Source organism: Trichoderma citrinoviride (assembly GCF_003025115.1).
Source record: "Trichoderma citrinoviride strain TUCIM 6016 unplaced genomic scaffold BBK36scaffold_11, whole genome shotgun sequence".
NCBI classification, from domain to species: Eukaryota; Fungi; Ascomycota; class Sordariomycetes; order Hypocreales; family Hypocreaceae; genus Trichoderma; species Trichoderma citrinoviride.
This window is the reverse complement of record NW_020194719.1, coordinates 658,646-684,269: the sequence shown is the minus strand read 5'-3', so window position 1 is coordinate 684,269 and position 25,624 is coordinate 658,646. Positions and strand designations below refer to the sequence as shown.

The 25,624-nt window shown below is 37.2% G+C and overlaps 3 protein-coding genes and 3 non-coding genes across 6 annotated transcripts; 5 read left to right on the top strand and 1 right to left on the bottom strand.

The window, feature by feature from the left end:
* Window positions 1-71: 71 nt before the first annotated feature.
* On the top strand, window positions 72-906 carry BBK36DRAFT_1170809 (hypothetical protein; the record flags this gene model as incomplete). The annotated part of the gene is made up of 3 exons (XM_024895493.1): window positions 72-158; window positions 222-763; window positions 828-906. The coding sequence occupies 3 exons, from the start codon at window positions 72-74 to the stop codon at window positions 904-906; spliced, it is 708 nt and encodes a 235-aa protein (XP_024747556.1).
* Window positions 907-17,416: 16,510 nt separating this feature from the next.
* Window positions 17,417-17,514, top strand: BBK36DRAFT_t141. Its single transcript has one exon. It is a non-coding gene; the product is annotated as a tRNA-Leu (tRNA).
* A 569-nt stretch (window positions 17,515-18,083) lies between these two features.
* BBK36DRAFT_t142 lies at window positions 18,084-18,163 on the top strand. The gene has a single exon. It is a non-coding gene; the product is annotated as a tRNA-Gly (tRNA).
* A 718-nt stretch (window positions 18,164-18,881) lies between these two features.
* BBK36DRAFT_t143 lies at window positions 18,882-18,966 on the top strand. Its single transcript has one exon. It is a non-coding gene; the product is annotated as a tRNA-Cys (tRNA).
* A 1,675-nt stretch (window positions 18,967-20,641) lies between these two features.
* Window positions 20,642-22,874, top strand: BBK36DRAFT_1170808 (serine threonine protein kinase SNF1; the record flags this gene model as incomplete). The annotated part of the gene is made up of 4 exons (XM_024895492.1): window positions 20,642-20,889; window positions 20,943-21,778; window positions 21,865-22,509; window positions 22,588-22,874. 4 exons carry the CDS (start codon window positions 20,642-20,644, stop codon window positions 22,872-22,874), a joined length of 2,016 nt encoding a protein of 671 aa, XP_024747555.1.
* An 884-nt stretch (window positions 22,875-23,758) lies between these two features.
* BBK36DRAFT_1161289 (isocitrate lyase) lies at window positions 23,759-25,592 on the bottom strand (the record flags this gene model as incomplete). The annotated part of the gene is made up of 4 exons (XM_024894357.1): window positions 23,759-24,116; window positions 24,180-25,075; window positions 25,140-25,295; window positions 25,362-25,592. 4 exons carry the CDS (start codon window positions 25,590-25,592, stop codon window positions 23,759-23,761), a joined length of 1,641 nt encoding a protein of 546 aa, XP_024747554.1.
* Window positions 25,593-25,624: the final 32 nt, after the last annotated feature.

Below are 25,624 nucleotides of genomic sequence, written 5' to 3'. Positions count from 1 at the left end.
CGGCATTGTATTTCCATCCTCGCACAACGGAGGCTTCTCAAATCTGATTCACAGACCCAAAGACCGCAGATATGATATCAACAAAGCTTCGAGTGACCTCACGAAAGGCCGGGCTGTTCATTAGAGCAGTATCTACCCTGAGGAATAACTCCTTCATCGTGAGTCGCAGTGGACCTATACGAATTTCGTTGAGAATTCACAGCTGACCAGATCCATATCAGAAAGTCTTTCCAGATACATCAGCGCCCTCATCACATATCCTCACCTATCTAGACACGAATCCTCCTTCAAAATCGCTTGCCATTGGTTCTACTACAGAAGTTCCCCCCACCCCACAGTCATTCAAGCAAAACCCCAAGTTTGTCTCAATCCTCAACGAAGTCGTTTCCGAATACGGCCACCAGGACGAAGATGTAATCGCACAGGCAAGAGCCTATGCGAGTCCAGGAGGCTTCAACCTCGGATCTGGAGGCTCATTCTTTCCCGGCCAACGTCAAGGGCGCCACTCAGGATCCTCCCGGAAGCAGGGCGGTGGAGGCGGAGCTGGCGGAGATGGAGCTGGAGGAGCGAGCGCACAGGGCGGGCCAGGCGGTGCCGGCCGGGGCGGATTCGTCCACCTGAGCGATCGCAGAAATCCACCGGATTTTGGTCGGATCGCGTGGCCGGAGGATATTCTGGGCAGCGTTGAAGTGGATGAGTCTGGGCAGGTTGTCGGCAAGCTGCAGCCGAGCGGAACATACAGGATCGTGACCAACGAGGGAATGTAAGTTTCGAACACCCGTGGCTCGTTATTGTCCCCTTCTTCTTGGCTAACTGTTTGATTGTAGCCTTGGCTTGAGCCCATTCTTAAGGGACAAGCTGATAGATAGGCTCCGGAAGGAGGAGGCAAAGGAGAAGGGTGTTTAATCCTAAGCGAAGCTGTAAAGCAGCAGAGCGCAGGGATTACTAGAGTGTTTGCTGCTTCTAGCTTTACTTAGTTATTAATTTAGCTTCTCTTAAACAGCTAGAGAAGTTAAAAAAAAAGTTAACTAGTAATTAGTCCTTTTTACTATTTTACTGCTTTTATAATATATTTAAGATATTATTTTATAGTGTTTTTATAAAGCTAAAGTTAGTATTATAATATAGTGGTTATAGTATTATAAGATTCTTTAGCATTTATATACCTAATTAATAACTTTAAATACTATATTATGCACTTATGCTTTAAAGTATTAAAATAATAGTTATACTAGAAAAAGCAATGCTTTTTAAGCTTTAGAATAATATAAATCTTATCTCTTAAAAATGCCTATATAGTGTAAGAAATATATCTTAAGTAAATAATCTTAATAAAGTCTTTTAAAGTTAACTAATTAAAGCTTTTAAATTTAGTTATATAATCTTATATACTTAGTAATATAATATAACCTATAGTAAATATATTTTTAAATATAATTTTATAATTTAAATTTTATTATACTTTTTACTTTTATTAAGGCCTTTTAAAGTATTATTAGCAGTATTAATAGTATTAATAGTATTAATAGTATTAATAGCATTAATAGTATTAATAGCATTAATAGTATCTCTTATAGTATTATTAATACTACTATTAATAGCAGCCTTAATACTATAGCATTTATAGTATTTACTACCTCTTTACTGCTTAATCCCTTTAGTAATTAAGGCCTTAAGCCTCTTAAAGATGCCTTAAATATTCCTTTATAATAGTATATATATTATAAAGAGCTAAAGCATAAAAATGCCTTTATTTACTTAAAAAAGCTAGGAGCTTTTATTAAGAAATGCCTTAATTATTAAAAGCAGTAAAAGGCTCTGTTTATAAGCTGCTGTATTTATTTCTTATTATCTCTTTATTATTACTTTTATTAATATTTCTATAGATTTTTAAAGCTATTAAAAGCTTTTTTATATTAAGTAAATGCATAATTAGTAATATGCAGTCTTTTAAATAACTATAATACTAAGGCATCCTCCTTACTTCTTTATAAAGTATTACTCTTTAGCTAGCTTTTAATATTACCTTTAGCATTACTTTTAATACTACTTTATATATTATAAGCTTTTTCTTTATAACTATTCTTAGGCTTTTAACTTAAGCTATAAGTAAAGTATAGTTTTTTTACTATAGTATAAATCTAAATAATACCTTTTAAGAATAAGAAGCTTATAATAAAAAGGCGTTTATTTAATATAAGTATTATATAGCTTAGTATATTAAGGAAGTTCTCTCTTTTATACTAGTAATATTATAGCTTATAGCTTTATTATAGTCTTAAGCCTAATAGGCATTTAAGCATCCTTATTCTAGTATAAACGCCTTTAGAGGTAAGGTAAGCTAAAGAGCTTATAAAAGCTAGAGAGCTTATAAAAGCCAGAGAGCTTATAAAAGCTAGGGAGCCTATTTAAGCCAGGGAGCCTATAAAAGCTAAGGAGCTTATTTAAGCTAAAGACCTTTTAGAAGCTAAGGAAGTAAATTTATAATAGCATTTAGTCCTGCCTTTAATAAAGCTTATAACCTTAATATATCCTTTTTATAATAAACGCTTTCTTTCTAGCACTTTTAAAGTTATAGTATTATACTTATACTTACTATCTTAAAGCCTATTTAGCTAGATATTTTATTTTAAAAAGATCTTAGCGCTATTACCTTTATACTATTTAATTAATAGCTTATTTATACTTAATAGGCATAAATTAACTTATATTAAATAGAATTTTACTTTTATTATTAAACTAAGTAGTTTAGTTAATAACTTATATAAGGCATTTATTATTAATACTATAAAAAAGATAATAAATATAATATAAGTAAACCTTTTTTTTATTTTATAATAAATAACTTAGACTTTAATAATATTCTTAGCTATTTACTTAACCTCTCTTAAATAAAAAAAATACTTATTTTATATATTTATATTTATATTTAGGTATTTTAGTATAAGGGCTAATAGTATAAATATTATAACTATATTATTAATTTCCTTTAAAATACTAATAGTATATATATATAGCTTCTTTTACTTTTACTTAATCTTAATATTATTATCCTATACCTAGCTAATAAAATAGACTAGGCTTATATAATATATTAATTCTATATATAATTCTAAGTTTACTAATTAGCTATTTAATAATAGCTTCTTTTTTTAAAAAAGAACTATTTAAGCTATAGTAATATACTTATTAATAAGGATTAGTTAAGCTAGCTACTTTAAGATAGTAATATCTCTTAATAAGTCTTAAACTATTAATAAGCTAAAGTTAATATTAAAGATATTTTTAATAATAATAATATATTAAATAATAATTTTAATACTATTATTATTCTTAATCTTATTATAGCTTAAGCTAATCTTAATTAACTTTATACTAAGCTAAAAGGCTAGGTCTAACTGCCTCTTAAGTAAATTCCTTTATAATCTTAGCTAGTATTTTAAGCATTTTAGCTATAGTAATAGCAGCTATTCTTATATATACTTAAGATTTATTTAACCTTATTAAATAAGTTTAATTACTCTTAACCTCTTTTATTTTTAGTATTCTTAACTTTATATCTTAAAGGCTAGGCTAACTTTATATAGCTATACTAAAGACTAATTATTTATTAATAATACCTTACTTTTACTATAAAGTAGTATAATAAATAATTTATAAAATACCTATAATTTTAGTATATAAGGTTTAATATATATATAAGATTATTAATTAATACTTATAGTGCTTTTTATATTAAGAGACTAGGCTAGGCTATATAGTATATACTTACTATAAATAATATTTATAAAGCATTTAATAATAACACTTTAAAAGCCTAAATACTTTTAAACTTTATTATTTAATATTTAAAGAGTTTTTATAAAACCTATCTTTATTAAAGCAGTAAGTAGTATAAGCTAAAGGCTATAGTATATGCTTTTAGCTGCTTTAAGACTTTTCTTATATTTTTTATTATTAATAATTATTAAAAGAGCTTATATAAGTATCTCCTTTATTTTAATACTTAGTAAGCTGCTTTAAATTATAATAGGCTAAGGATTTTAATATAAAATCTTAAAGATAATTTATATATTACTATATATTATTTTAATTACTACTTTAAGATATTTCTTTAAATAGTTATTCTTTTTAAGCTATAGATCTTAAAGTATTAGTATTATTATAAATAGCAGGCTAAAAGAAGTATATATATTTATAGCCTTTATTAAGCTAATAAAAGTCCTTTTATTAACCTTTTCTTTATATTAAATTACTAGGCTTTTATAAATTACTAAGGCTTATTTATAAGTGTATTAAATCTATAGCCTAAGTATAATAATCCTTAAAAAAAGGGCAATCCTCTTACTTAATGCTAGTAAAAGCCTACCTTTTAACTACTATTTAATATTATTAACCTTATCTAGGTATATAAATACTTAAAGGCTTATTACCTTTATTAATACTATCTCTTTAATAAAAGGCTTATAAATAGTAAGGTTTACTATTTCTATTTTTTATAAGAATTATACTAAAGGCCTATTCTCTTCTAGGACTTTAACTTAGCCTACTTTACTTTTAATAAAATATATAATAATACTTAGCTAAATAATTATAATTAGCTTTTTATACTAGCTTAGCTTATTAATTATAATATCTTTTTTATAATAAGCGCTTATACTATCCTCTTATATATTACTAAATATATTAATAAGGTAGAGATATATAGTATATTATATAAAAATATAGCTAAGTCTATTCTTTTAATAATTAAAAGTAACTAGCTATTAGTAAGCTTTATAATAAAGTTTATAAATAAGCTTATTATAAAAAGAGATTAATTAAGCTAAAAGGTTTATTATTTTTTATTAAACTTACTATTATAAAAGAGTATATATATTACCTTAATTATAAATTACTAGCTAATTAAGGCATAGCTTTATATTAAGGTTATTAAGAAGAGTAGTATTTAACTAGTTTAGTTAATATATAAAAAGTATTTTAATTAGCTAGGTAAGTTTAAGAATATAAGCTATTTTATATAGCTTATAATAATAAACTAAAGTAAGGTAAGGCTATTTTTTATAAAAGTAAAGGCTTAAGTACTTAACTACTTTCTTTAGTATTATCTTAATAAAAAGGCAGATAAGTATAAACAGTATTATTATATATATTTAATACTTAACTATAGCTATTATAATCTAGCTAGTCTTTTATTTATAAAAGGTATATAATTTAGTAGCTTTTAAAAGGCATTTTAATACTATATTAAGCTATATCTTAATGCCTATTTTAATAACTACTATTTTAAGCTTCTTTTACTATTATTAAAGAAATTTAAAAAAGAGGAGTAAGATAATAAAGCTATAGCTAATATAAAGTAATAGCAGCTTATATAGTAATTACCTAATCTTAAGCTTAAGGTTAAGGATATTAAAATACTTAAAAACTGCTTTATTAATATTTTATATAATTAATGCCTTTATATTAAGTAATACTTTAACCTCTTAGCTTTTAGCTATTAATACTAAAAGCAGCTATATAGTAATAAAGTTATTATTATAAAAGATACTATAATAAATATAAAGATATAGCGCCTAAACCTTAAGCAGCGCTTAGTCTTTAATTTATTTATTAACTATCTTTAAGACTAACTTAATTTTTTAAAGCTAATGCCTCTGCCTTTTTATATTTAGATTAATAGCCTTAGTAATATTAATAAGTCTTTTTTTATTAAGGCGATTTTTATAAAGCTATAGTAAATAGTGCCTTTTAACTAGTAGATTATAGCTAGGGCTATACTTATTAATATAGTAGTAAATACTATTAATAGTGCTATATTATATTTATTACTATGCTTATTAGTTTTTAAAATACTTAGTAAGCTGCTTTTTTTATTTACTATTAATACTATTAACCTTTATAGTAAATTATACTATATTTAATATTTAATTATTAATAAAAAGTTAATAATTAATTTATAAATTATAGTATATATTAATTACTAACTTTAAGAGCTCTTTTTAGTATATTAAGATAAGTATTTTAGTAAATATAGTATACTTCTTTTAGATAATTTTTACTAGCTTTTTTTTATTATAAAAAGACCCTTTTATATTATAAAAGTTTAAAGTAAGGTTAACTTAGCTAAAAGGAATATATATAAATTAATTAATATTATAATTAAGCTTAAGTAAATTATATATTAGGCTAGTAATAACTAAGCCTTTTTTAAGCTTATACTTTAAAGGCTTTATAAGAATGCCTTTATAATTAAAGATTAGCGCCTGCTATATATTAAAACTTAATATTTATTACCTTTAGCTAAAGTTAAAAAGTTTAATTTAGCTATATAAATATATCTTATAAATACTTAAGTTTAAGAATATAATTTAAAATATATAAAGAAGTTAAATAGCTTATATATTTATATTATAGCTTTTAATACTAGGCCTAAAATAGTAAAAGCTAACTCTCTTTTTATTAAAAATCTTAATTAATGCTTTTATTTATATATTAGTATATATATTATATTAATTAAAAATATCTAGATATTTATAAGCTTAGTAAATAGTATAATAAGTTATATTTATAATATCTTATAGCAGGATAATATTAATAATCCTTATACTAAATATTTAATAGTTATTCTAGTTAAATTAGATTATTATAATAGCCTTTTTTACTTTTTTAAGCCTTATTATTATAAGATTATTCTTATCTTTTAATTTATATAGGATTTTATTAAGGGGAGTATGCTATATACTTATACCTAGTTTTTATTAATTATAGCTTATACTATTATAGTTTATAAGTCTTAAGGATATATTATAAAGCAGGCTATTATTAATATCTTTTAGTAGGATTTCTTTATAAAACTTAGCTATATAATAGTTTTAAAAGTTAAGACCTTATAAGGCATTTTATTTAATATCTCTTTTAATCTCCTTGCTATATATAATAAGGGTGACTTAGCTAAAGATCCTTACTATCTTAATTATTAATACTAGATTTTTAAAATAATACTAATACTAGCTTTTATTTCCTTTACTTAGTTTCTTATATTATTTTATTATTTTATAATCTTATTATTATAGCTCTTTTATATAGATTTAGTATTAAGATAGTATTAGTTTCTCTCTTAATAATAATATATGCCTTTTTATATATGCCTTTTTATATATGCCTTTTTATATATGCCTTTTTATATATGCCTTTTTATATATATATATATATAATAACTTTTTAAATTTTATTATCTCTCTTTTTATATCTTATATAAAATAAATAATAGCTAAAAATAATTATAATAGCTAAAAGTAATTATAATAAAAGCTAAAAGTAATAATAATAATAATAACTCTTTCTCCTCCTTAATACTAGTGCTTATTTATAAAAAAGCTATTTACTTATAGTCTTTTAAGCTTTATAAGCTTTCTTATAGTTAGTATTATTATTATTATTATTATTAAATTATAATACTAGATTATTTAAGTTAAGTATATAAATTATTAAATATAAGGCTATATAGTATTACTTTATTATTTACTTTATAATTAGTATAAAGTATAGTAAGCAGTTATAAGTTAAAGAGATACCTTTTTATTATTTTTTATAATAGTATAATTTATAAAGAGACTGGCCTTATAGCATCTATAAGTAAGCGTCTATATATAAATTTATATACTTAAAGAAGAAAAAAGAAATATTCTACTATATATTATATAGCTGTTATATACCCTAGCTAGGTATACCCTAGGCCTAGGCCAGACCTAGGGCAGGCTATTGTTTTACTAAGGCGGCCTAAAGTATTAGTAAGCTTAGGCAAAGCCTAAGCCTATAATATACCCTGCTCCCCTGGCTTAGCTGCTAATATAATCTAAGTTTTAAGCCCCTTATTTAGGAAAATTTTTCTCCTAGTTCTATATTATATCCCTTACCTTCTTCTGTCTTTTATATCTAGCTTTATTTACCTTTATGCTAGGATTATACTGCTTTTATATCTAGGCGTAATATTTATGCATAGTGCTATTCTAGCCTTATTGCTGTTTAAATATAAGTCTGCTTAGGTTATATATATTATAGTAAATATTATAGCTTTTTATATATTATAGCACTTTTATTTTTTAATTTAGTATGCCCTCCTTATATAATTCTATATTTCTATTACTGTGAATAACATGCATGTTATTATATATTAAAGGCTCTGTAGTGATTTATTTATTAAACAGTTTATAAATCTACCTAAGGCATGCCTATAGTTTATATATATATTATTTTTCCTATACTTATAAATTATACATTACAGCTCCCCCTGCATTTTAATTTCCCTATCCCCCCTATCTCTAACACCACTATGCTATCTCTGTCTAACTATTACTGCGCTTTCCTATATAATTAATAGTAAATACGCCTCTATCCCTTATTAAGCGCAGCTAATATCCTTACAGTGTTTAATAACCGCTCTCTGTCCCTTAGTGCTAACGCCTCTTACAGTAATAACGCTCCTATGCCTCCTCCCCCTCCTGCCTATTATACTGCTAGCGCATATGCTATTAAGGGAGATTTAGAAGAAGAATCTGCTGTGCCCTTAAAGCAGGTTAGCTATCCCTGCTATAACTATATTACTTATATAACTATTAGGGATGCTTTAAACTACTAATATAGTCATGGCTATATTTATATCTTATATAAGAAGGCTAAGTGTAAATGCATAAGGATTAATACACTGTTTACTATATATGCCTGCCTTTATAAGGCATAGCATATGCTTAAAGCTGCTGTATAGAATCCCAGGCATGTTTTAGAGCTAGCATAGAAGAGGGTTAATAGGCAGCCTAGCCAGTAGGCTATTCTTTTTAATTTATTTATGCAGGTTATAAAGACCTAGCAGAGTATATATAACGCTATATTAGCTAAGCCTATTACTGCCTAGTCTGCTTTCTCCTTTAGTATAGTAAGGACTAACGCTGCCCTTAATACTATATTAGCTCTAGTGCCTAACCTTTTACCTCTAGGATAAGGCAGAGCTAGCATAGCATATAGTGTATTTAACCACGCCCTTTATATATATATTTCCTTCCCTATTTCTTTATTATAGCTAGCACTAACTAATTTTGCATAAGCGCAGGCAACTGCTAACTAGCATATTATCTCTATATTAAATAAGCAGGCTAAGGAGTAGCAGCGCAAGAGTCTTGCCTATTACTAAGAAGAGGAGTAACGCACTGCTTATATATAAGTAATATCCTTATACAGGGCTTATAGGCTCTTATACAGCATACAGCCTATATTCGCCCTATACCCTAGCCTATACGCTTTACTACTAGCTCCTCCTCCTACTGCATTACCTCTAGCTCTAGCTTAAACTCTATTACCTAAGGACTCCTCCTCCCCTATAGCTAGCGCATTACCCTTAAAGGAGTCTATCCCTTACCTGCATAGCGCCCCCCTAGCTCTAGCTCCTTCTATCTCTAGTCCTTCCCTTAGCCCTCCTAGCCCTTAGTTTACCCACTCTCTAGCGCTATCTTAGTTCTCTATTAGCACTCTGCCTGCCCTTACTACCCTTATACTAGGTTCTTAGCTTTTATAAGAGTAAGCTAGTAAGCCTGCTTAGCTCTCTGCCTAGGCTGTATATAACTTAGCGCTCTATGCCTATAATAACCTAGCGCGCATGCAGGCTGCTGCTGCTAAGCAGCTTACTGCCTTTGCCTTATATAAGCCTCTCCCTCCCTATGCCCCTCCTACACCTCCTCCTTACACTATATATCTAGTTAACCTATACTAGCCTAGCCCCTCCTTATATAACCCTAGTGTTACTCTATACTGCCCTGTTATCCACCTATCCTATATCCTTAGCCATATCCTTACTAAGACGCTAAAGTCTGCGCATTACTATAAGAGTGTCTTAAAGCCTAGCTCCTTTAGTATAGGCCTAGCTTATTACTTATCTAGCTAGAACTGCTATAATCTATATAGCCATCTAGCTGCTAAGCTAGCCCTAAAAGAGTCTCCCTCTATACAGTAATACTTATGCTAATCTAGAGGTTAGTCCTAGCGTTACTCCTATACTTAGCACTAGGTGTTATTATTATTATTTTATTATACTAGTTAGTTATTTTTAGTTTTATCCTTTATAGCTCTAGCTTAGTCTTTTCTTTTATCTTATATATATAAGTAGGTAGTCTCTAGTTAATTAATTTATGTTTATATTAGCTATATCTAGGCCTGTTATAATAATATGCTAAGCCCTATTCTCTCTTAAACTTGTCTAGTGCGTATATGTTTTTAAACTCCTTTAAGGGTTCTTAAGTTAGGAGATTATATCTAACCTATTTAATATAGACTAAGCGCTTCCTGCCCTAGCCCCTTCCTGTTTTTACTATAAGGATTTTCTCTACCTTATATTCCTTTTATAAAGTCTTATCCTTTATAAAATAAACCTATATTAGACCTAGCTGGAAATCTAAGAGTTACTATAACAGTAATAGGTTATTTACTGCCTATTTAACCAGGTCGATATAAAACATAAGGTATAGGTCCCCTCCTATATTTAATTTCACTGTTAAGGGGGTAAGGACCTCTATTACTATATATTTTATATAAAGCCAGTTAAGCTTCTTACAAGGCCGGTTTATTTTAATATTATATAGGGAAAGCTAAACTTTATTACTAACTTAGAACCACTCTGCTAATTAACGGCTCTGGTTTATTAATTCTTATTACTATTGCTAAGTAAATATAATAGCCGCCTAGGCTAATTTAAGGCTCTCCTTTAAGCAGTTAAAGAAGGCGATAGCGCATCCTTTTAGTAAAAGTTTACTTGCCTTAAGGGCAGGCGCCTGTTAAATTAGATTAATATTATAGCCGTTAAGAAGGCGGTTTAGGCTAAACCTGGTAATAGATAAGTTATAGTTATTTAAGGCAAGCTAATATACTAGGAGGTGGTTAGGCTAGTTAAACTGTAAAAAGGAGACTATTATGCGCAGTATAGCTTATGCCTCTTAGTTTACCCTCTCTATTCTACTATCTATTTAAGGGTGATATATAGTTAAGAGGAGTTATTCTATCCTAATTAATGCATAAAGCATTAACTAGAAATGCCTAACCTAGTCTAATCCGCAGTTGCTAATAATATATACTAGAAACCTATAAAACCACTACCAGACTGTCTTAAACCTAATAGCACAGTCCTCTACAGCTATAAAGTGCATGGCTTTAAGTTATATAAACTTTAATATACAGTTAGTAATAACTATAAGGAATTATAAAGCAGACTTATTATAGGCAGGAAGATTAATTATAAAGTCTACTAATATCTATTACTAAAACCTATTCTTAATTAGAAGGGGGCGTAAGAGGCTCTAGCGCTATTACTATAAAGAGTAACTCCCTTAGCAGTAACAGTTTTAAACAAAACGCTTAACATCTATAGACATGCTGTTTTAGTAATAAGAGCGTTAAAGGAGCATAAATATATTATTTTAGCTAAGGTACCTAGCTATAGGCAAATTATATATCCTTTATATAAGTATAGTTATAAAGGGTTCTTATTTTAAGGCCTACAGCCAGTCTTAGTATATAAGCGCTCCTTATATATTAAGCTAGCAATCTGTAATCTGTTCTTATATCTTTATATTAAGGGGAAACTTCTATGCTCCTTCCGCTATGGCCTTAAGTCTATATGCATATATAGGATCTGCAATAACTGCCTAGTCCTAAAGCGCTTAAAAGTAGGCATCTAGGAATATTATACTGCCTGCAGGCAGCATAGCGCTAACTTATACTGCTAAGGCGCTTATGCCTAACAGTGCTATAGCTGCTAGGTCTACTAGTTTAAATAAATCTGCTAGTTTAAATAAATCTAAAGCAAGGCTATAACAGCTTACCTGCATCTGCATAACAGAAATAAAGACTGGTTATATTAAGGCTCCTATACACTTGCAATTATTACCCTTATCCTGTCCCTATTAAAAGAGGGCATTAGGTTAGCTTACTTATAATCTAAGGCAGAAGCAGAGGTAATAATTAAAGTATAAGAGCTCCTCTACCTAATAGGCTTGCTGCTTAAAGATTTAGCGCAGTTAGATAAAATATTCTAAGTTCTTATAATTTATTAAGATAGTAAAAGGGCATGCTATGCCTTTAAGTTCTGCAGTCTAGGCCTTAAGGCATGATATAACCGCAAGCAGCTCCTTATTATAGATAGTATAGTTTTATTCTGCTATAGATAGTAGCGCTAAGAAGTATGCTATAGGGCAGAGTATGCTATTATCTTTAAACTGTAAAAGGCACCTGCTGCAGGCCTAGCCTAAGGAGTCAGTCTCTATTACTATATCCTTCTTAAAGTCCTACTAGGCTAGGATTAGGTATAATATAAAAGCTCTTTTAAGCTTGTTAAAGGCCGCCTTCTAGTCCTCTCCCTATATAAACAGGACCTCTTTTTATATAAGCTATATAAGTAGCTTAGCTAGTATAGCAAAGTCTGTAATAAATTTACAGTAAAAGTTAGTAAATCTTAGGAAACTATAAACTCTGCAGAGCTATATAGGCGCCTCCTAGTCTTATATAGCTGCAATCTTTTTAGGATTAGGGCGGATATAAACACCTGCCTTTATAATATATCTAAAGTACTTAACCTTAATTACTGCAAACGCACACTTCTTAATATTAACATTTAACCTAGCCTTATATAGGCGCTAGAGCATATTACGCACTTTCTATATATATTCCTTACAGTTCTCTCCTATATAGATAAAGATATTATCTAAATATGCTATAGCATAATCACTTAGTGCACTCCCTAACGCCTTATTAATATATCTCTAGAATATAGCAGGGGCGCCTATTAACCTAAATAGCATAACTAGTTATTTAAAGAGGCTAAACCAGGTCTAGAAAGCTATTAGGTGTTTATTACCCTTAGTAATATAAAGGCAGTAAAAGGCAGCGCAGATGTCTAGCTTTATAAATAAGCAGGCTTTAAAAAGGGAGTGCAGTATTTCCTTAATAAGCAGGAGCGGATATTAATTACATTCAGTTACTTTATTTAGCGCTTAGTAATTAATGCAAAAGCACTACCTGCCCCCTCCCTTTTTTATAAAAAGCACTAGCATACTAGCAGATAAAGAGCTAGCATAAATCCAGCCTTTATCTATCAGCTCTATAATTTACTTCTAGAGCTTAAGAAGGTAGTCTTAGGGCATACTATATAGCAGGCCTTAAAGAAGGCTAGGTATATGCCCTTCTACATCCTTTATAAGTTTAATATAATAGTCTAGTTATCCCTAGTGTAGAGGAAGTCTAGAGGCCTTCTCCTTATTAAAAAGGTTAATAAAATTATAAAGCTCCTTTAGCAGCTTCTGGCTTAGTTCTGCATATGCCTTTTCTGCTATTACTAGCTATAGCATAGCTGTAGCGCTAAGGATTACTATTATCTCCTATAGCAAGGTTAAAGTAAAAGAGAAGACATTTATCTTTAAACATTATTTATGTTAGATAAGTGCTGTATATATAGCGCCTGTAATTTATTATATTATTAGCGCTATTCTGCGCGCCTATAGCTTTAACACCTTAAGGTTATTTACTGTATAGACTGTAAGGCAGTCCCCTTATAGGTCTATCACTACCCTATAGTATTATATTTACAGCTTCCTTAGGATAATATCTTACTAAAGGCCTAGGATAATATAAAGCATAATAAAACACCTCTAGCCATCTATATCTATCACGCCTTTTATAATCTGGTTAATGCAGTGCTCTTAGCAGCTCCTAACCGCTATAGCAAGCACTTAGGGTTTATATATATAAATAATTTTTATACTACTTTTCTAAGCGGCCTGCTTACTTATCGCTTTATAGTAATCACATCCTATATTAACTTAGGCATTTAGGTATTAATAATAAAAGAGTATAAGTATAAGGAACAGTAGCTTATTTATTTTATTTAATATCTTATCTAATTCCTTTAGTATAATAAGGGCATGCTGCATTAGCAATAGCAAGCTCTTATCCTGCCCCTGTAATAGACTTAACTTAGGGGTAAACTATTTCCCTCTAACTTTATCCTATTATTAGTTTTATCCCTAGAGCTAATGCTTATAACCTTAATAAAGACAGGATAAGCAGTAGGATAGAGGTGGCATTTAGCGACTTAATATACTGCAGAGCTATAATAAAGACATTCCCCCTTTTCCCTACGCTTTATTAAAATGCTTTATGCTACTTACTTAGCCTAAGGAGCATCTGCCTTTAGCCCTATACTGCTAGCGCCCTGCTATCCTAGTTACTAGTGTTATAAAGCGCCTTTAATGCAGGCTATATACACCCTAGTTATAGCCATGTCCCTGTCTAAGTCCTTATTAAGGTTATTAACTTACTTATTTACCATACAGTAGCTACAGTACTTCTCCTTAATAGCATAGGTTTCTAATTTAATAGCAATAGCGCAGTATATTATAATAGCCCTTGTATAGTTATCCTAAGGGATACTGCATCTAAGGCTGCAGCTGCGCATTTTTAAGGAGAGTGCGCTGTAGAGCTGCATAAGCTTAATATCATCTGCCTATAAAAGACCACCTATAAGTGCCATTTTCTATTTAAAATAGATAAAGAATATAGTAAAGGATTTATTAAGTTGCTGCTAGATATGCTAGAGTTTAGTTAGCACTAGTTCCTGCTAGTACAGGTTTATAAAGACTAAGGACAGGTAGTTTAGCTAGCAGCCTATATTAAACTAGCCCTTCTTTATTACTATCTTATAATATCCTAAGACCTTGCTCTAGGCTTTTAATATAAGTTATTGCTAGATAAAGACAAACTAGTCCTTCTTAGCTTTAATAAAGTCCCAGTCTGTTTCTAGCATGTGTTCTATTATAAACTTCTAGGTAAAGAATATTGCCTAGTTGCTGTTATATAAGTCCTTAAGCGGCAGTGGCTTCTGCTTAACCGGTTATTATATTACTACTAGTATAGGGGCGGTTTATTACTATTACATAGCTTATAGGATTTAGAGATTATAGCAATTTATGCCCTTTTTAGCAAATGCCTAGTCCCCCCTTAGTGTTAGTAGCGTAAGTAATACTGCCTAGTTAGCTAACTTATGCTGTTAGTATACAACCTGCTTATGCAAGGCTGCAGCTTTCTGTTAAAGCTGCGCTACTATTATAGCAAGGTGTATGTTTTCTTTAGCCATATTTTATAGCATCTCTAGATATAAAGCTATTTATAGCAAAAAGAGTAAAGTATATAAACTATAAAAAGACTAGCCTTATAGCATCTGTAAGTAAGCGTCTATATATAAATTTATATACTTAAAGAAGAAAGAAGGAATATTCTACTATGCATTATATAGCTATTATATACCCTAGCCAGGTATACCCTAAGCCTAGGCCAGACCTAGGGCAGGCTATTATTTTGCCAGGGCGGCCTAAAGCATTAGTAAGCTCAGGCAAAGCCCAAGCCTATAATATAATTAAGTCTTTAAATAAAGGGCATAAGCTTTAAGTAACTATTAAATATTATTAATAAAAAAGCATTAACTTAAAGGGGAAAATATATTAAGGATAGTATATATAGCTGCTGCTTTTATAAACCTTATAGTTATTATAAGCTAGGTTATTTATATTTATATACTAATTAAGAGTTATTATTTTTTTACTAGCTAGTAAGCTCTTAATATAAGGCTTATATAGTAAATCTTAAAAAGCTATTACTATTACTATTATTATTACTATTATTATTACTGCTATTATTATTATTTTAGTTATTACTTTTTTTATCTTTTACTAAAAGTAAGTTAGCTATAGCGCTTATAAATATAAAATAAAGGTTAATTAATAACTCTAGAAGATAAAGGCTAAGTAATAGCCTTACTCTTACCTTTAGCATTAGCTTTTTTAAGAGATATAATAAAATAAAAAAGGTTATAATAATAGTAATAGTAGTAATAGTAATAGTAATAAAAAAGGAAAAAGAAAAGAGTAAAAAAGGCAGCCTTTTTATCTTTTCTTTTAATATATAAAGGCGCTTTTATTTAATGCTATTATAATATGCCTTTATTTAATATAATATATATATTTTATTATTCTATTACTATATATATTATAAAAAAGCTTTTAAATAGTAGTATAAATATAAAGCTATATATTAAAAGGCACTAAAACACTAAGCCTTTTATTATTTAGTTAAAGCAGTAATATTATAATAACCTCCTTTAAGCTTTATATATATAAGTATTATAACCTATCCTTTATAAGTAATAATATCTCTTCTTTTTATAATACTAGCTAGATATTAGTATTATAGTTAGTATAGTAGTTTAAAAAGGGTAATAGCCTTTAGCTATTATATTAATTATATATATATCTGCTCTTTATATATAAAATATTTAATAAAATAGCTAAAGTAATAACACTGCTTTATAATAAGGCGCTTAACTTTTATAAAAGCAGTTAGAAAAAAGGCTTTAAGCCTTCTTACTTATATAAAAGCTAAGTATTATAAAATAAGTAACTAAGTCTTTAAATCTAGCCTATAGTATATTAAAGCTAGTATATAAAGAGTTTTTACTTTTTTACTATTCTAGCTGTTTTTCTTTATAATAAGATAACCTTTATAAGCAGTAAATTATACTTACTAGCTAGGCTTAAGCATAGCTATAATAGCGCTTAATAAGAGTAATTAAAGGTATAAGGGTATTACCTCTCTTATTATGCTTATAAATGCAATCTATAGCTTTAAAAGAGCCCTTAGTATTATAAAGCAGCTAAAAGGTTAAGCGTTTAAATTTAGTATAATGCTTTTTTTTTTATAATGCTTTTAAAGCTCTTTAATAATAATAATAATAATAATAATAATAATAATAATAATTATAAAGAGGGCAGTAAGGCATAATATTAATTTTCTGCTAATAAGGCGCTAAAGCCGCTCTCTCTACAGCTTTGCTTAGGCCCCTTTAAACGCTTTAGCGGGCATTAGTCTTATATGGCTCGAAGCGCTAATGAAACTCAAGGGTCACCGCAATCGATATGACTGTCGGCCGACTCTGGCGGCCCTTGGCTGCCGGCAGCTCTCGAGCTCCCTCCTCCGCTCCTTTAGGTTCGATGTGTCGCTCTCCATGCGAACTTGTCCTGCAAATGAACTGGTAAGGTATATATATCAGACTGAATTAACGGTTCGCTGAACGGAATACGTCAGACTATACTCTCCAATTCATCTTGTGAGGTATCACTGGGCAACGGTCTCTAATTGGCAAAACATAATAAATTATCGGATATCAAGCCTAGCCAATTCCCTTTCAGTGAGGTTTTTCACATGCATGAATCATGAGGTTGCTTACAGGTGAGGCTCGCTGCCAAAGAACGAAGCATTCGATGTGTCCGTGTGTGCCAGGAACATCTCCCCAAACAACACAGAATCTTATCATATCACGGCATCTGGCGAGATGGCCGAGTTGGTTATGGCGTCAGGTTAAGGCTACCTTAACAGCAATTCCTGGTGGAGCAATCCGCGTGGGTTCGAGTCCCACTCTCGTCAAGAATTTCTTTTTTGTCTTTTGCTCATATATATGTGTTGCCTCTCTTTCTTTCGGAAGTTGCTCTTCTCGGACGTGAAGGAAGATTCGGTGCGCATACAAGGTGGGCGAGGCTGCCTCGGATTCTGTGCCTCTGTTTTCGGGTCACCTTACTTTGGCCATGCTGGTCTTTTTGGTAAAGTCGTACAAATTCTCCAAGTTGAACTGTAGCTAGAATGATATGTATACTTTCAATATCACGGAGAAGGGCGGCGGAATCGTGGAAGACTGAAGCTCTAGAGAATGCTTGCTGTGTCAAGATTTGCAGCTGCCAGACAACTTTCTGACACTTACCCCCAGGAGAGACTGGTGGTGTCTGAGTGTTAATATACCAGGTTTCGGCACCAGCCATTGAGCAGAGACCATTTTTGGAGATATACCCTAGGGGGACACAGGTTGCCTTAGCATAGTGAAGAAGCATCATCTTGAGTTTTCTTTGATGAGCCAGTTACAAGCTGGGGGTTTGGTGGGCTTGCGAATGGACGGTAAGTTTATGTTGACTGTTACAGCACCATCCAACAAGCAAGAACAAGCGTAATTGGTTTAGTGGTAAAATTCTCCGTTGCCATCCGCAACGTCGGGGAGCCCTGGGTTCGATTCCCAGATTACGCATTGGATTTCTCTTTTTGACGGCATTGCTTGTCTTTTTTTTGTTCCGCTTTCTCTTTAAACAGCAACTGCGTCATAGTTTCGAGTGCGCTGTTTTCCCGTCGACAGGTGACACACAGCTTGGCTGGCGAATACCTCAAGTATAGGATGAGGAAAAGCAATGAAACACGAAGTAGGTTACAAAATCACAAGCGAGCCGGGCTCTTGCTGCCTGTCACTGTTCTTGTACCTTACCTTGCTTTTTGATTTGGACAAAGTCTCGCAAAGAGGTTCGGCCATAGTCAGATTGCAGCGTTTGAACCGCAACGACGAAAAAGGAAGTGCATGAGAACAGTATACTCTCTCTCCCCTTCGTCAGCCAATGAGCCTGACAAGCGAGATCTCGAACTTGTAATGTTCGCTCACCAATCGATCTGCTCGCCTTTACGATTGCCGGGTAAGTCAAGACACAACGGTCCAATTCCAAGGCGTAGCGGACCCGCTCTTTTGTCAACAGCCTCACGTTAAGGCTGGGCTATTGCAAGCCACGTATCTGGAGGCGCGGACTCAGAACGTTAGTGGCTTATTGAACTCGGCATTGCGAAATCGCCAACAGTTTGGCTCTAGAACTTGCAATCTTTACAAGACTTCAGATCATTATTCGTCCTCAAGGGATAAACTGCTTCAATGGGAGGAGATGTACCTTTATAAGCTAGCATAGACACAATTTACGTCATCATTCGGTCTCTTAGCTCAGTGGCTAGAGCGAGAGATTGCAGTTTCGCGCAGTTATCTCTAGGTCGCGTGTTCGATTCACGCAGAGACCTCTCTTTTTGGCCTTTGCACCGACTGCATAGTAATGTTTTCCCCTTCTGTTTTTTTTTCTTCCTTCATCTCCGATCTCTTCTATTTTCTGGTATTGGCCCTCTAGTAGGCAGACTCGTTGCCTTGAACTCTTCCTCGAGCTACCTTACCTTCCATATGAATGTGCCTGTATTGGCTTTCCAGCCACGTTGAAACCACACGTGCACAGCCAACGCCCGAGAAAAAGAAGCGGTGCTTGACTCAGAGCTTATTCGAGATACCTACGCTCATGACAAATGTCAGAGATGCCCCAGAGTCAAAATACCACGAAACTTCGCCAAAGTCGTACGACAATTGCCGAGTGGCAATGCGATGATGATGATGGTGGTGGTGGTGCTGTCAGAGCTCTTTGAAGTCGTCTGTTCTTTGGTTGCCCCAAACAATCGGGCCATGAAGACCCAATCAGAGGGCAGCTTCTGGCAGGAATGCGATACATCTCATGCAGGTCTCAGGCTAATGCTGGTGAAGGCTGTCAGCGGGACGAGGCTGTTGTTACGGACGATGCACAATGGTGCTTTGTACATGGGAATGACATGTGAAGAGGCTGGCTGGAGAGACGGGTGTTGGATATCTGAGGCGGATGGAGAAAAAGATCTTCAGTGGCTTGCACGTCGACGGATGCCGACATCTTGTGGTCGTATTCATGTCTCAACGATGTTGTCTATCTATTCAGGTGCACAGTTCCTTGATGGCAATCTCAAGTATATAGTCTATTTGGACAAGATGGAAAACGGGCTCGTCTTGGATACGGAGATCGTCTCTTACTGCAGCTTTGAGTTCGTTCGTCCTCCGGTACCATTCAGGTACAGCTCCCGCAGCTTGACACAGCGTCGATGCTGGGCTGAAACATGGACGGCATTCCATGGAGCCCATGGATCTGATCTCAACATATCTACAGAGCTGAGACGGCGCATCGGCCGAGTGTATGAGCAGACGAGTAAGTACATGTAGGCGATTCAGACCCCGACTCCAGTCCTTTCCGCCCAGGCCGATATCAATGATCTTGGAAATTATCAGCCGAAGAGGTAAGGTACATGTACTAGCGACCAGCTGTGAACAGCCAGGCCGCTAAAGGCGCCTGTAACCCGGCCAGCCTTGGCGGCTGCTGCCCACCAATTGTCCGCTAATTGTCCTGCTGGGCGCACTCCACCCCAACCGCCCTAGCGCGCACATGTACTCCGGTACCGCGACGTCCAGGCGGCTGGCCCTGCTGTAATTTTCCGGACTCGGTGCTGGACTGCGCTGGGCTGTTAGTGACGTTACCCCTCCATCTCAACCAACCAAGCCGGACCCAGAATTGAACTCTCTGCCCGTTGCCCCAAAGCCAAAAGCCAGCATTTCTTCCCCGTCTGGCATTGATTGACCGCGGATCCGAGAGTCTGTTCACGAATTCTCCATCATCCTTATCTCTCCACGAGCCATCCGCCGGCGACAGCATATATAGTCCTCTGCCCCCCTCCAGCGAGCGCGGTCCAGCCCAGCCTCCTGCCGCTCGCCATGGTCCCTCGAGGCTTCGACGATGAGGAGCTGACCATCTCCATGTCGTCCACCCACGTCCGGCGTCACCAGCAGCAGCAGCAACAGCAGCCGCCCCAGCCCCAGCCTCAGCAGGGCGACGCTGCGAATGCGCCCACAGCCATGGCGCGAGCCGACCAGCCTCAGGACAAGGCCAAGACGGAGCAGCGGATTGGCGCCTACACCGTCGTCCGGACCTTGGGCGAGGGCTCCTTTGGCAAGGTGCGGCTGGCCATCCACAACGGCACCGGCCAGAAGGTCGCCCTCAAGATCATCACCAGGAAGAAGCTCATCAGCCGCGACATGGCCGGCCGTGTCGAGCGCGAGATTGAGTATCTGCAGCTGCTGCGGCACCCGCACATCATCAAGCTGTACGCTGGCCTCCCGCCGCTTTCTCTTGTTCTGACTCTAACCGTTTGAGCAGCTACACCGTCATCAAGACCCCGTCCGAAATCATCATGGTGCTCGAGTACGCCGGCGGCGAGCTGTTCGACTACATCGTCCAGAACGGCCGCATGAAGGAGGCAGAGGCACGCCGCTTTTTCCAGCAGATGATCTGTGCCGTTGAGTACTGCCACCGCCACAAGATCGTCCACCGCGACCTGAAGCCCGAGAACCTGCTGCTGGACGAGAATCTCAACGTCAAAATTGCCGACTTCGGCCTGAGCAACATCATGACGGACGGCAACTTCCTCAAGACGAGCTGCGGCAGCCCCAACTATGCCGCCCCCGAAGTCATTGGCGGGAAGCTCTACGCCGGCTCCGAAGTCGACGTCTGGAGCTGCGGTGTCATTCTCTACGTTCTTCTCGTCGGCAGGCTGCCCTTTGACGACGAGCACATCCCGAGCCTCTTTGCCAAGATCGCGAGGGGCACTTACAGCATGCCGCAGTGGATGCCACCAGGCGCAGCCGCCTTGATCAAGGGCATGCTGGTGGTCAACCCCGTGCAGCGCATGACGATTGACGAGATCAGGGCCGATCCGTGGTTCAACACAGACTTGCCCGCGTACCTGCAGCCTCCCGTCGAGGAGTTCTTCAACACTGGCGTCGATCCCAACAAGGCAATCAAGAAGAGCGACATTGCGCCCAATGCTCCCGAAAAGGTGCAGGAGAAGCTGCATAACGAGGTCACCGAAAAGATTAGCAAGACCATGGGTTATGGCAAAGACGACGTGGAGGAGGCTCTCCAGTCTGATGAGCCCTCTGCCATCAAAGACGCCTACATGATTGTCCGAGAAAACAAGCTCATGCTAGCAAACAGTGAGTCCGCACATGGCTTTCCCATTCCTCCCGTTTTCTCGCCGCCCGTTTATGACCAAGCCAGCCGTTTACTAACTGCCTTCGAGACCCAGACGCTGGCCTCACTGGGGATGAAGGCAGTCCCATGATGAGCATATCTTCCACACGATCCGCCATCTCGCCAGGAGGCGCATCCCCCCGCCCGTATGTCACCAAAGTCGGCATTCTACCCAGCAGTCTCCCCGCCTACCACAAGGACTACATGGAGAGGGAAAAGAACGGGACCGGCCACGAATCTGTCACTCCAGCCATCACCATCAACGACGAGCTGCCCGTTACCCGCACCGAGGCTGAAAAGGAGGAGGCGGCACGTCGCTTGAATCCTCACTCACGCAGTGCTCTGCGTCTGGACGAGTCCAGCAAACGCCCGCAAGGCATGACGCCAATCACGGCCCCAGTCAAGAAGCCCAAGCCTGTGCGCTGGCAATTTGGCATAAGATCTCGCAATGCGCCATGGGAGGCTCTCCTTTGCATCCACAAGGCACTGAATAAGCTTGGCGCATCCCATCTCCGCGACGAAGGCTATGACGAAGCGCAACGCAGAGGGGTCGAAGATGCCTCAAGCCGCGATGGCAGCTTCGCCAACGGCGCCCCATTAGACAGAGAGCCAAACGGGCATGACAGGGATCCGACGAAGAGGTACAAGCTGCCTGCAGATCCGTGGCACATACAAGTCAGATGGCCATCAACAAGTGAGTCTTGAACTGTCTATTACTCCATAACCTGCCCTTTGATAGACTTTCATCTAACGAACGGAATCAAACAACTAGGCATGCAGACAGAGGCAGACCGTCGAGATTATCTTGACCCCAAGACGGCATCTCCCGACAGCTTCGTCTACACTCGTGGAGACTCGACCTCACGCAAGGACTTTGTCGCCTTGCACATGGACATCCAAATCTATGAGATGGAGCAGGGGGTCTATCTCGTGGATTTCAAGTGCTCGGGCTACGAGACCGAGGACGGAAGGCTGCTCGAGGAGAAGGAGGTCACCAGCCCGTTCCCGTTCCTGGACCGCGCGGCCAAACTGATTATGCAGCTGGCCGAGGCCGACTAGGTTCGCAGGATGAGAGAACGGACTAGACATAATCTGAGGGGCTCGCTCTCTCTCAGATTTCTGGTGTCCCGAGCTTCATGACTTCCGAAATGTACCTTCTCTCCCTTCCTCACCTCTTTTCTTCCCTTTCCTATCTCTTACGTCCTTTTCACTTCCAAAAGGATGGCTCTGCAACATTAGGAACCTCTTTCATTGTTGTTTTGCCCTTCCAACCTTTTTGCTTCTTCCTAACTTTCTCATCGTTTCGCATCGTCACTTGGTTTTCCTGTTCTGGGTGTGGGCGTCAAATCTGGGTTTTTAGAAACTTTGGGGTGCGCAGCGTTTTTCTTGTCAAGCGCCGACGGTTGGGATGGGGAGTGTGTTCAACTTGGGCGGGAGGATTCCATCGGTGAGCCGATGGCATGGCATGGCATGGCTGGGTTTGTTCTTCTTGACGATGAATCAAGTCGAGAGAAAAACGTTCCAGATGCCGAATAACAAACAGGACGACTGCTGCCGCTGCTGCTCTGGCGCAGGCTCTTTTGCTCTCTTTCTTCTTTCTTCGTTCAGCACCCTTTGTATTTGCTGAAGTTGTGAGAAGGATGGACAGTAGTCACTATAGGTACATATTTTAATGTGTAACATCTTTTTTTGTATTCTTGTTTTATGTGACTTGAGGTATTTGGCACAGCTGTGCCCAATGCATGGCAATGACAGCTCAAGGAAACATCCTTCATTCATCTTCATTTTTTCGAAGCAAGCAGTCTCCGACAATCTCCAAGTATTACGACTGACACTATGTGCAATAATTTTTCCTCCCCCTCACGCTCTGGGAAAGGGTATAAAAGATGGGCGAAACGAGGGCGGTAACGGGCGCGGCGAGAGAGGGAACAAGAATCCCGTCTCTAATGGAACTGATCCTCGGTCACGCCCTTACCCATGGCCGCCGTAGAACTCACTCCGCCAGTCACCATCTTTTGCAGCTCGTCGACGTAGTTGGCGCCGCTCCATTTCTGGTGCTTCACCACGTCCACGCCCTGCTCCATCTCGGGCTCCTGGACGAGCTCGCCGTATGCGCGCATGCCGTGGGAGGCGTAGGCGCGGGCGAACTGGTCGCTGATCAGAGCGGTGGTGTGCAGGCCGGCAAGCGTGATGAACTGCCAGCAGTACCCCAGCTGTGCGAGGCGGCGGATGTACGTCTCCTGCTCCTCGCGGGGCATGGCGGTCTTCCAGTTGAAGGAGGGCGAGAGGTTATAAGCGAGCCTGCGTTAACATGGGTTAGTCAAGACACCACCAGGAATAACAGAACAAGACGGGAGGGCTCACTTCTTCTCGGGCCATACGGCGTGGACACCGTCGGCAAACTCCTTGGCCTGAGCATAGTCGGGCAGTTTGCTCTCCATCCACACGGCGTCACAGAAGGGGCCGTACGCAATGGCACGGTTGATGGCACAGTCACAGCCACCCTGCAGGCGGTAGTATCCCTCTCGGGTCCGAGGAGCGTCCCAATCAAAGAAGACGTCTTTGCCAAGGAGACTCTTGGCCAGGGCACGAGCTTCAGCATTGCTCTTCCCCTTGGCGCGAGCAAGGTAGTCGCTCTTGATCTTGGCAGCATTAGGAGAACCACTGGCCTCAATGGCAGCAACGACGGCGTCGTCGAATCGCTTCAGGCCAGCAGAAGCCATCCACTGGTCCTCGATGCGCTGCAGATCGTCACCAAACTTTCCGGCCTGCTCGGCAGCAAGCATAAGATCGTTCAGGGGCTGCAGGTTAGGGTTGGTAGAGCCCAGGATGAAAGCGTGATCACGAGGATCAATCGTGGTGGTGATGAGAGTCGCAGCTTCAGCGTCGGTTCGGGCGACGGCGATCAAGTCGACACCCATGATGTCAGCCTGCGCGCGAATGGCAACGAGGCGATTGATGTGCTCGCTGATGGGGACAAGGACCTTGCCGGCCATGTGTCCGCACTTCTTGGTACCGGGCGCCTGATCTTCAATATGAATACCGGCAGCACCCTTCTCAACAAAGAGCTTAGTGAGCTTCATGACGGCAGTCAGACCGCCATGGCCAGTATCAGCGTCGGCAATGATGGGTCGAAGGTAGTCGATGTTGGCCACTTTGGATCGCTGAGACTTGGGCACGCTCAAACGCTCCTGGCGCTGCTTTCGATCATGGAAGAGCTGGGCCGTGAATAGATGGCCGACTTTGTTGGGCACAGTGGTCTGAGAAGGAGAGTATCAGCCAAAGCAGTTCTTGTGCGCATGGAAGCGTTGCGAAAGAACTTACGTAGGGGTAATCTGCCAAATCGGGGCCGGGCTCGTCAGATGCCGAGGCAGTTGAAGATGATTGCCAGCCGGACACATAGACAGTGTCGAGATACTTGGCCATCTGAGTCACCATTGTAGGCTCCAAGCAGCCATAGGTGTAGCTGGCGTCTTTGTTCTACATCTGCTGTCAGTAGGCCACTCTGCGGAATCCGTCACATCGACAATGACTTGAATGACTCACCTGAAAGCGGTTCTCCAGGATATTCCACAGCTTCTTAGCCTGAGCATTGCTGGGATACTCAATCTTCAAATGGCCTCGCTTGGAGACAATCTGCTCGGCGGTAAAGGGGCGCTTCGTGTGCCTCCATCGTGAATCGCGCCACCACTCCTTGACCTGCTCGACCTCTTTTTGGAAGAGGTCGTCTTCGATCTCCGGGTTCACAGCCGGCGTCACCATGTTGTTGGCAGCCATGATGGATATATGCAAGCGGTTGCTGCTTGTTA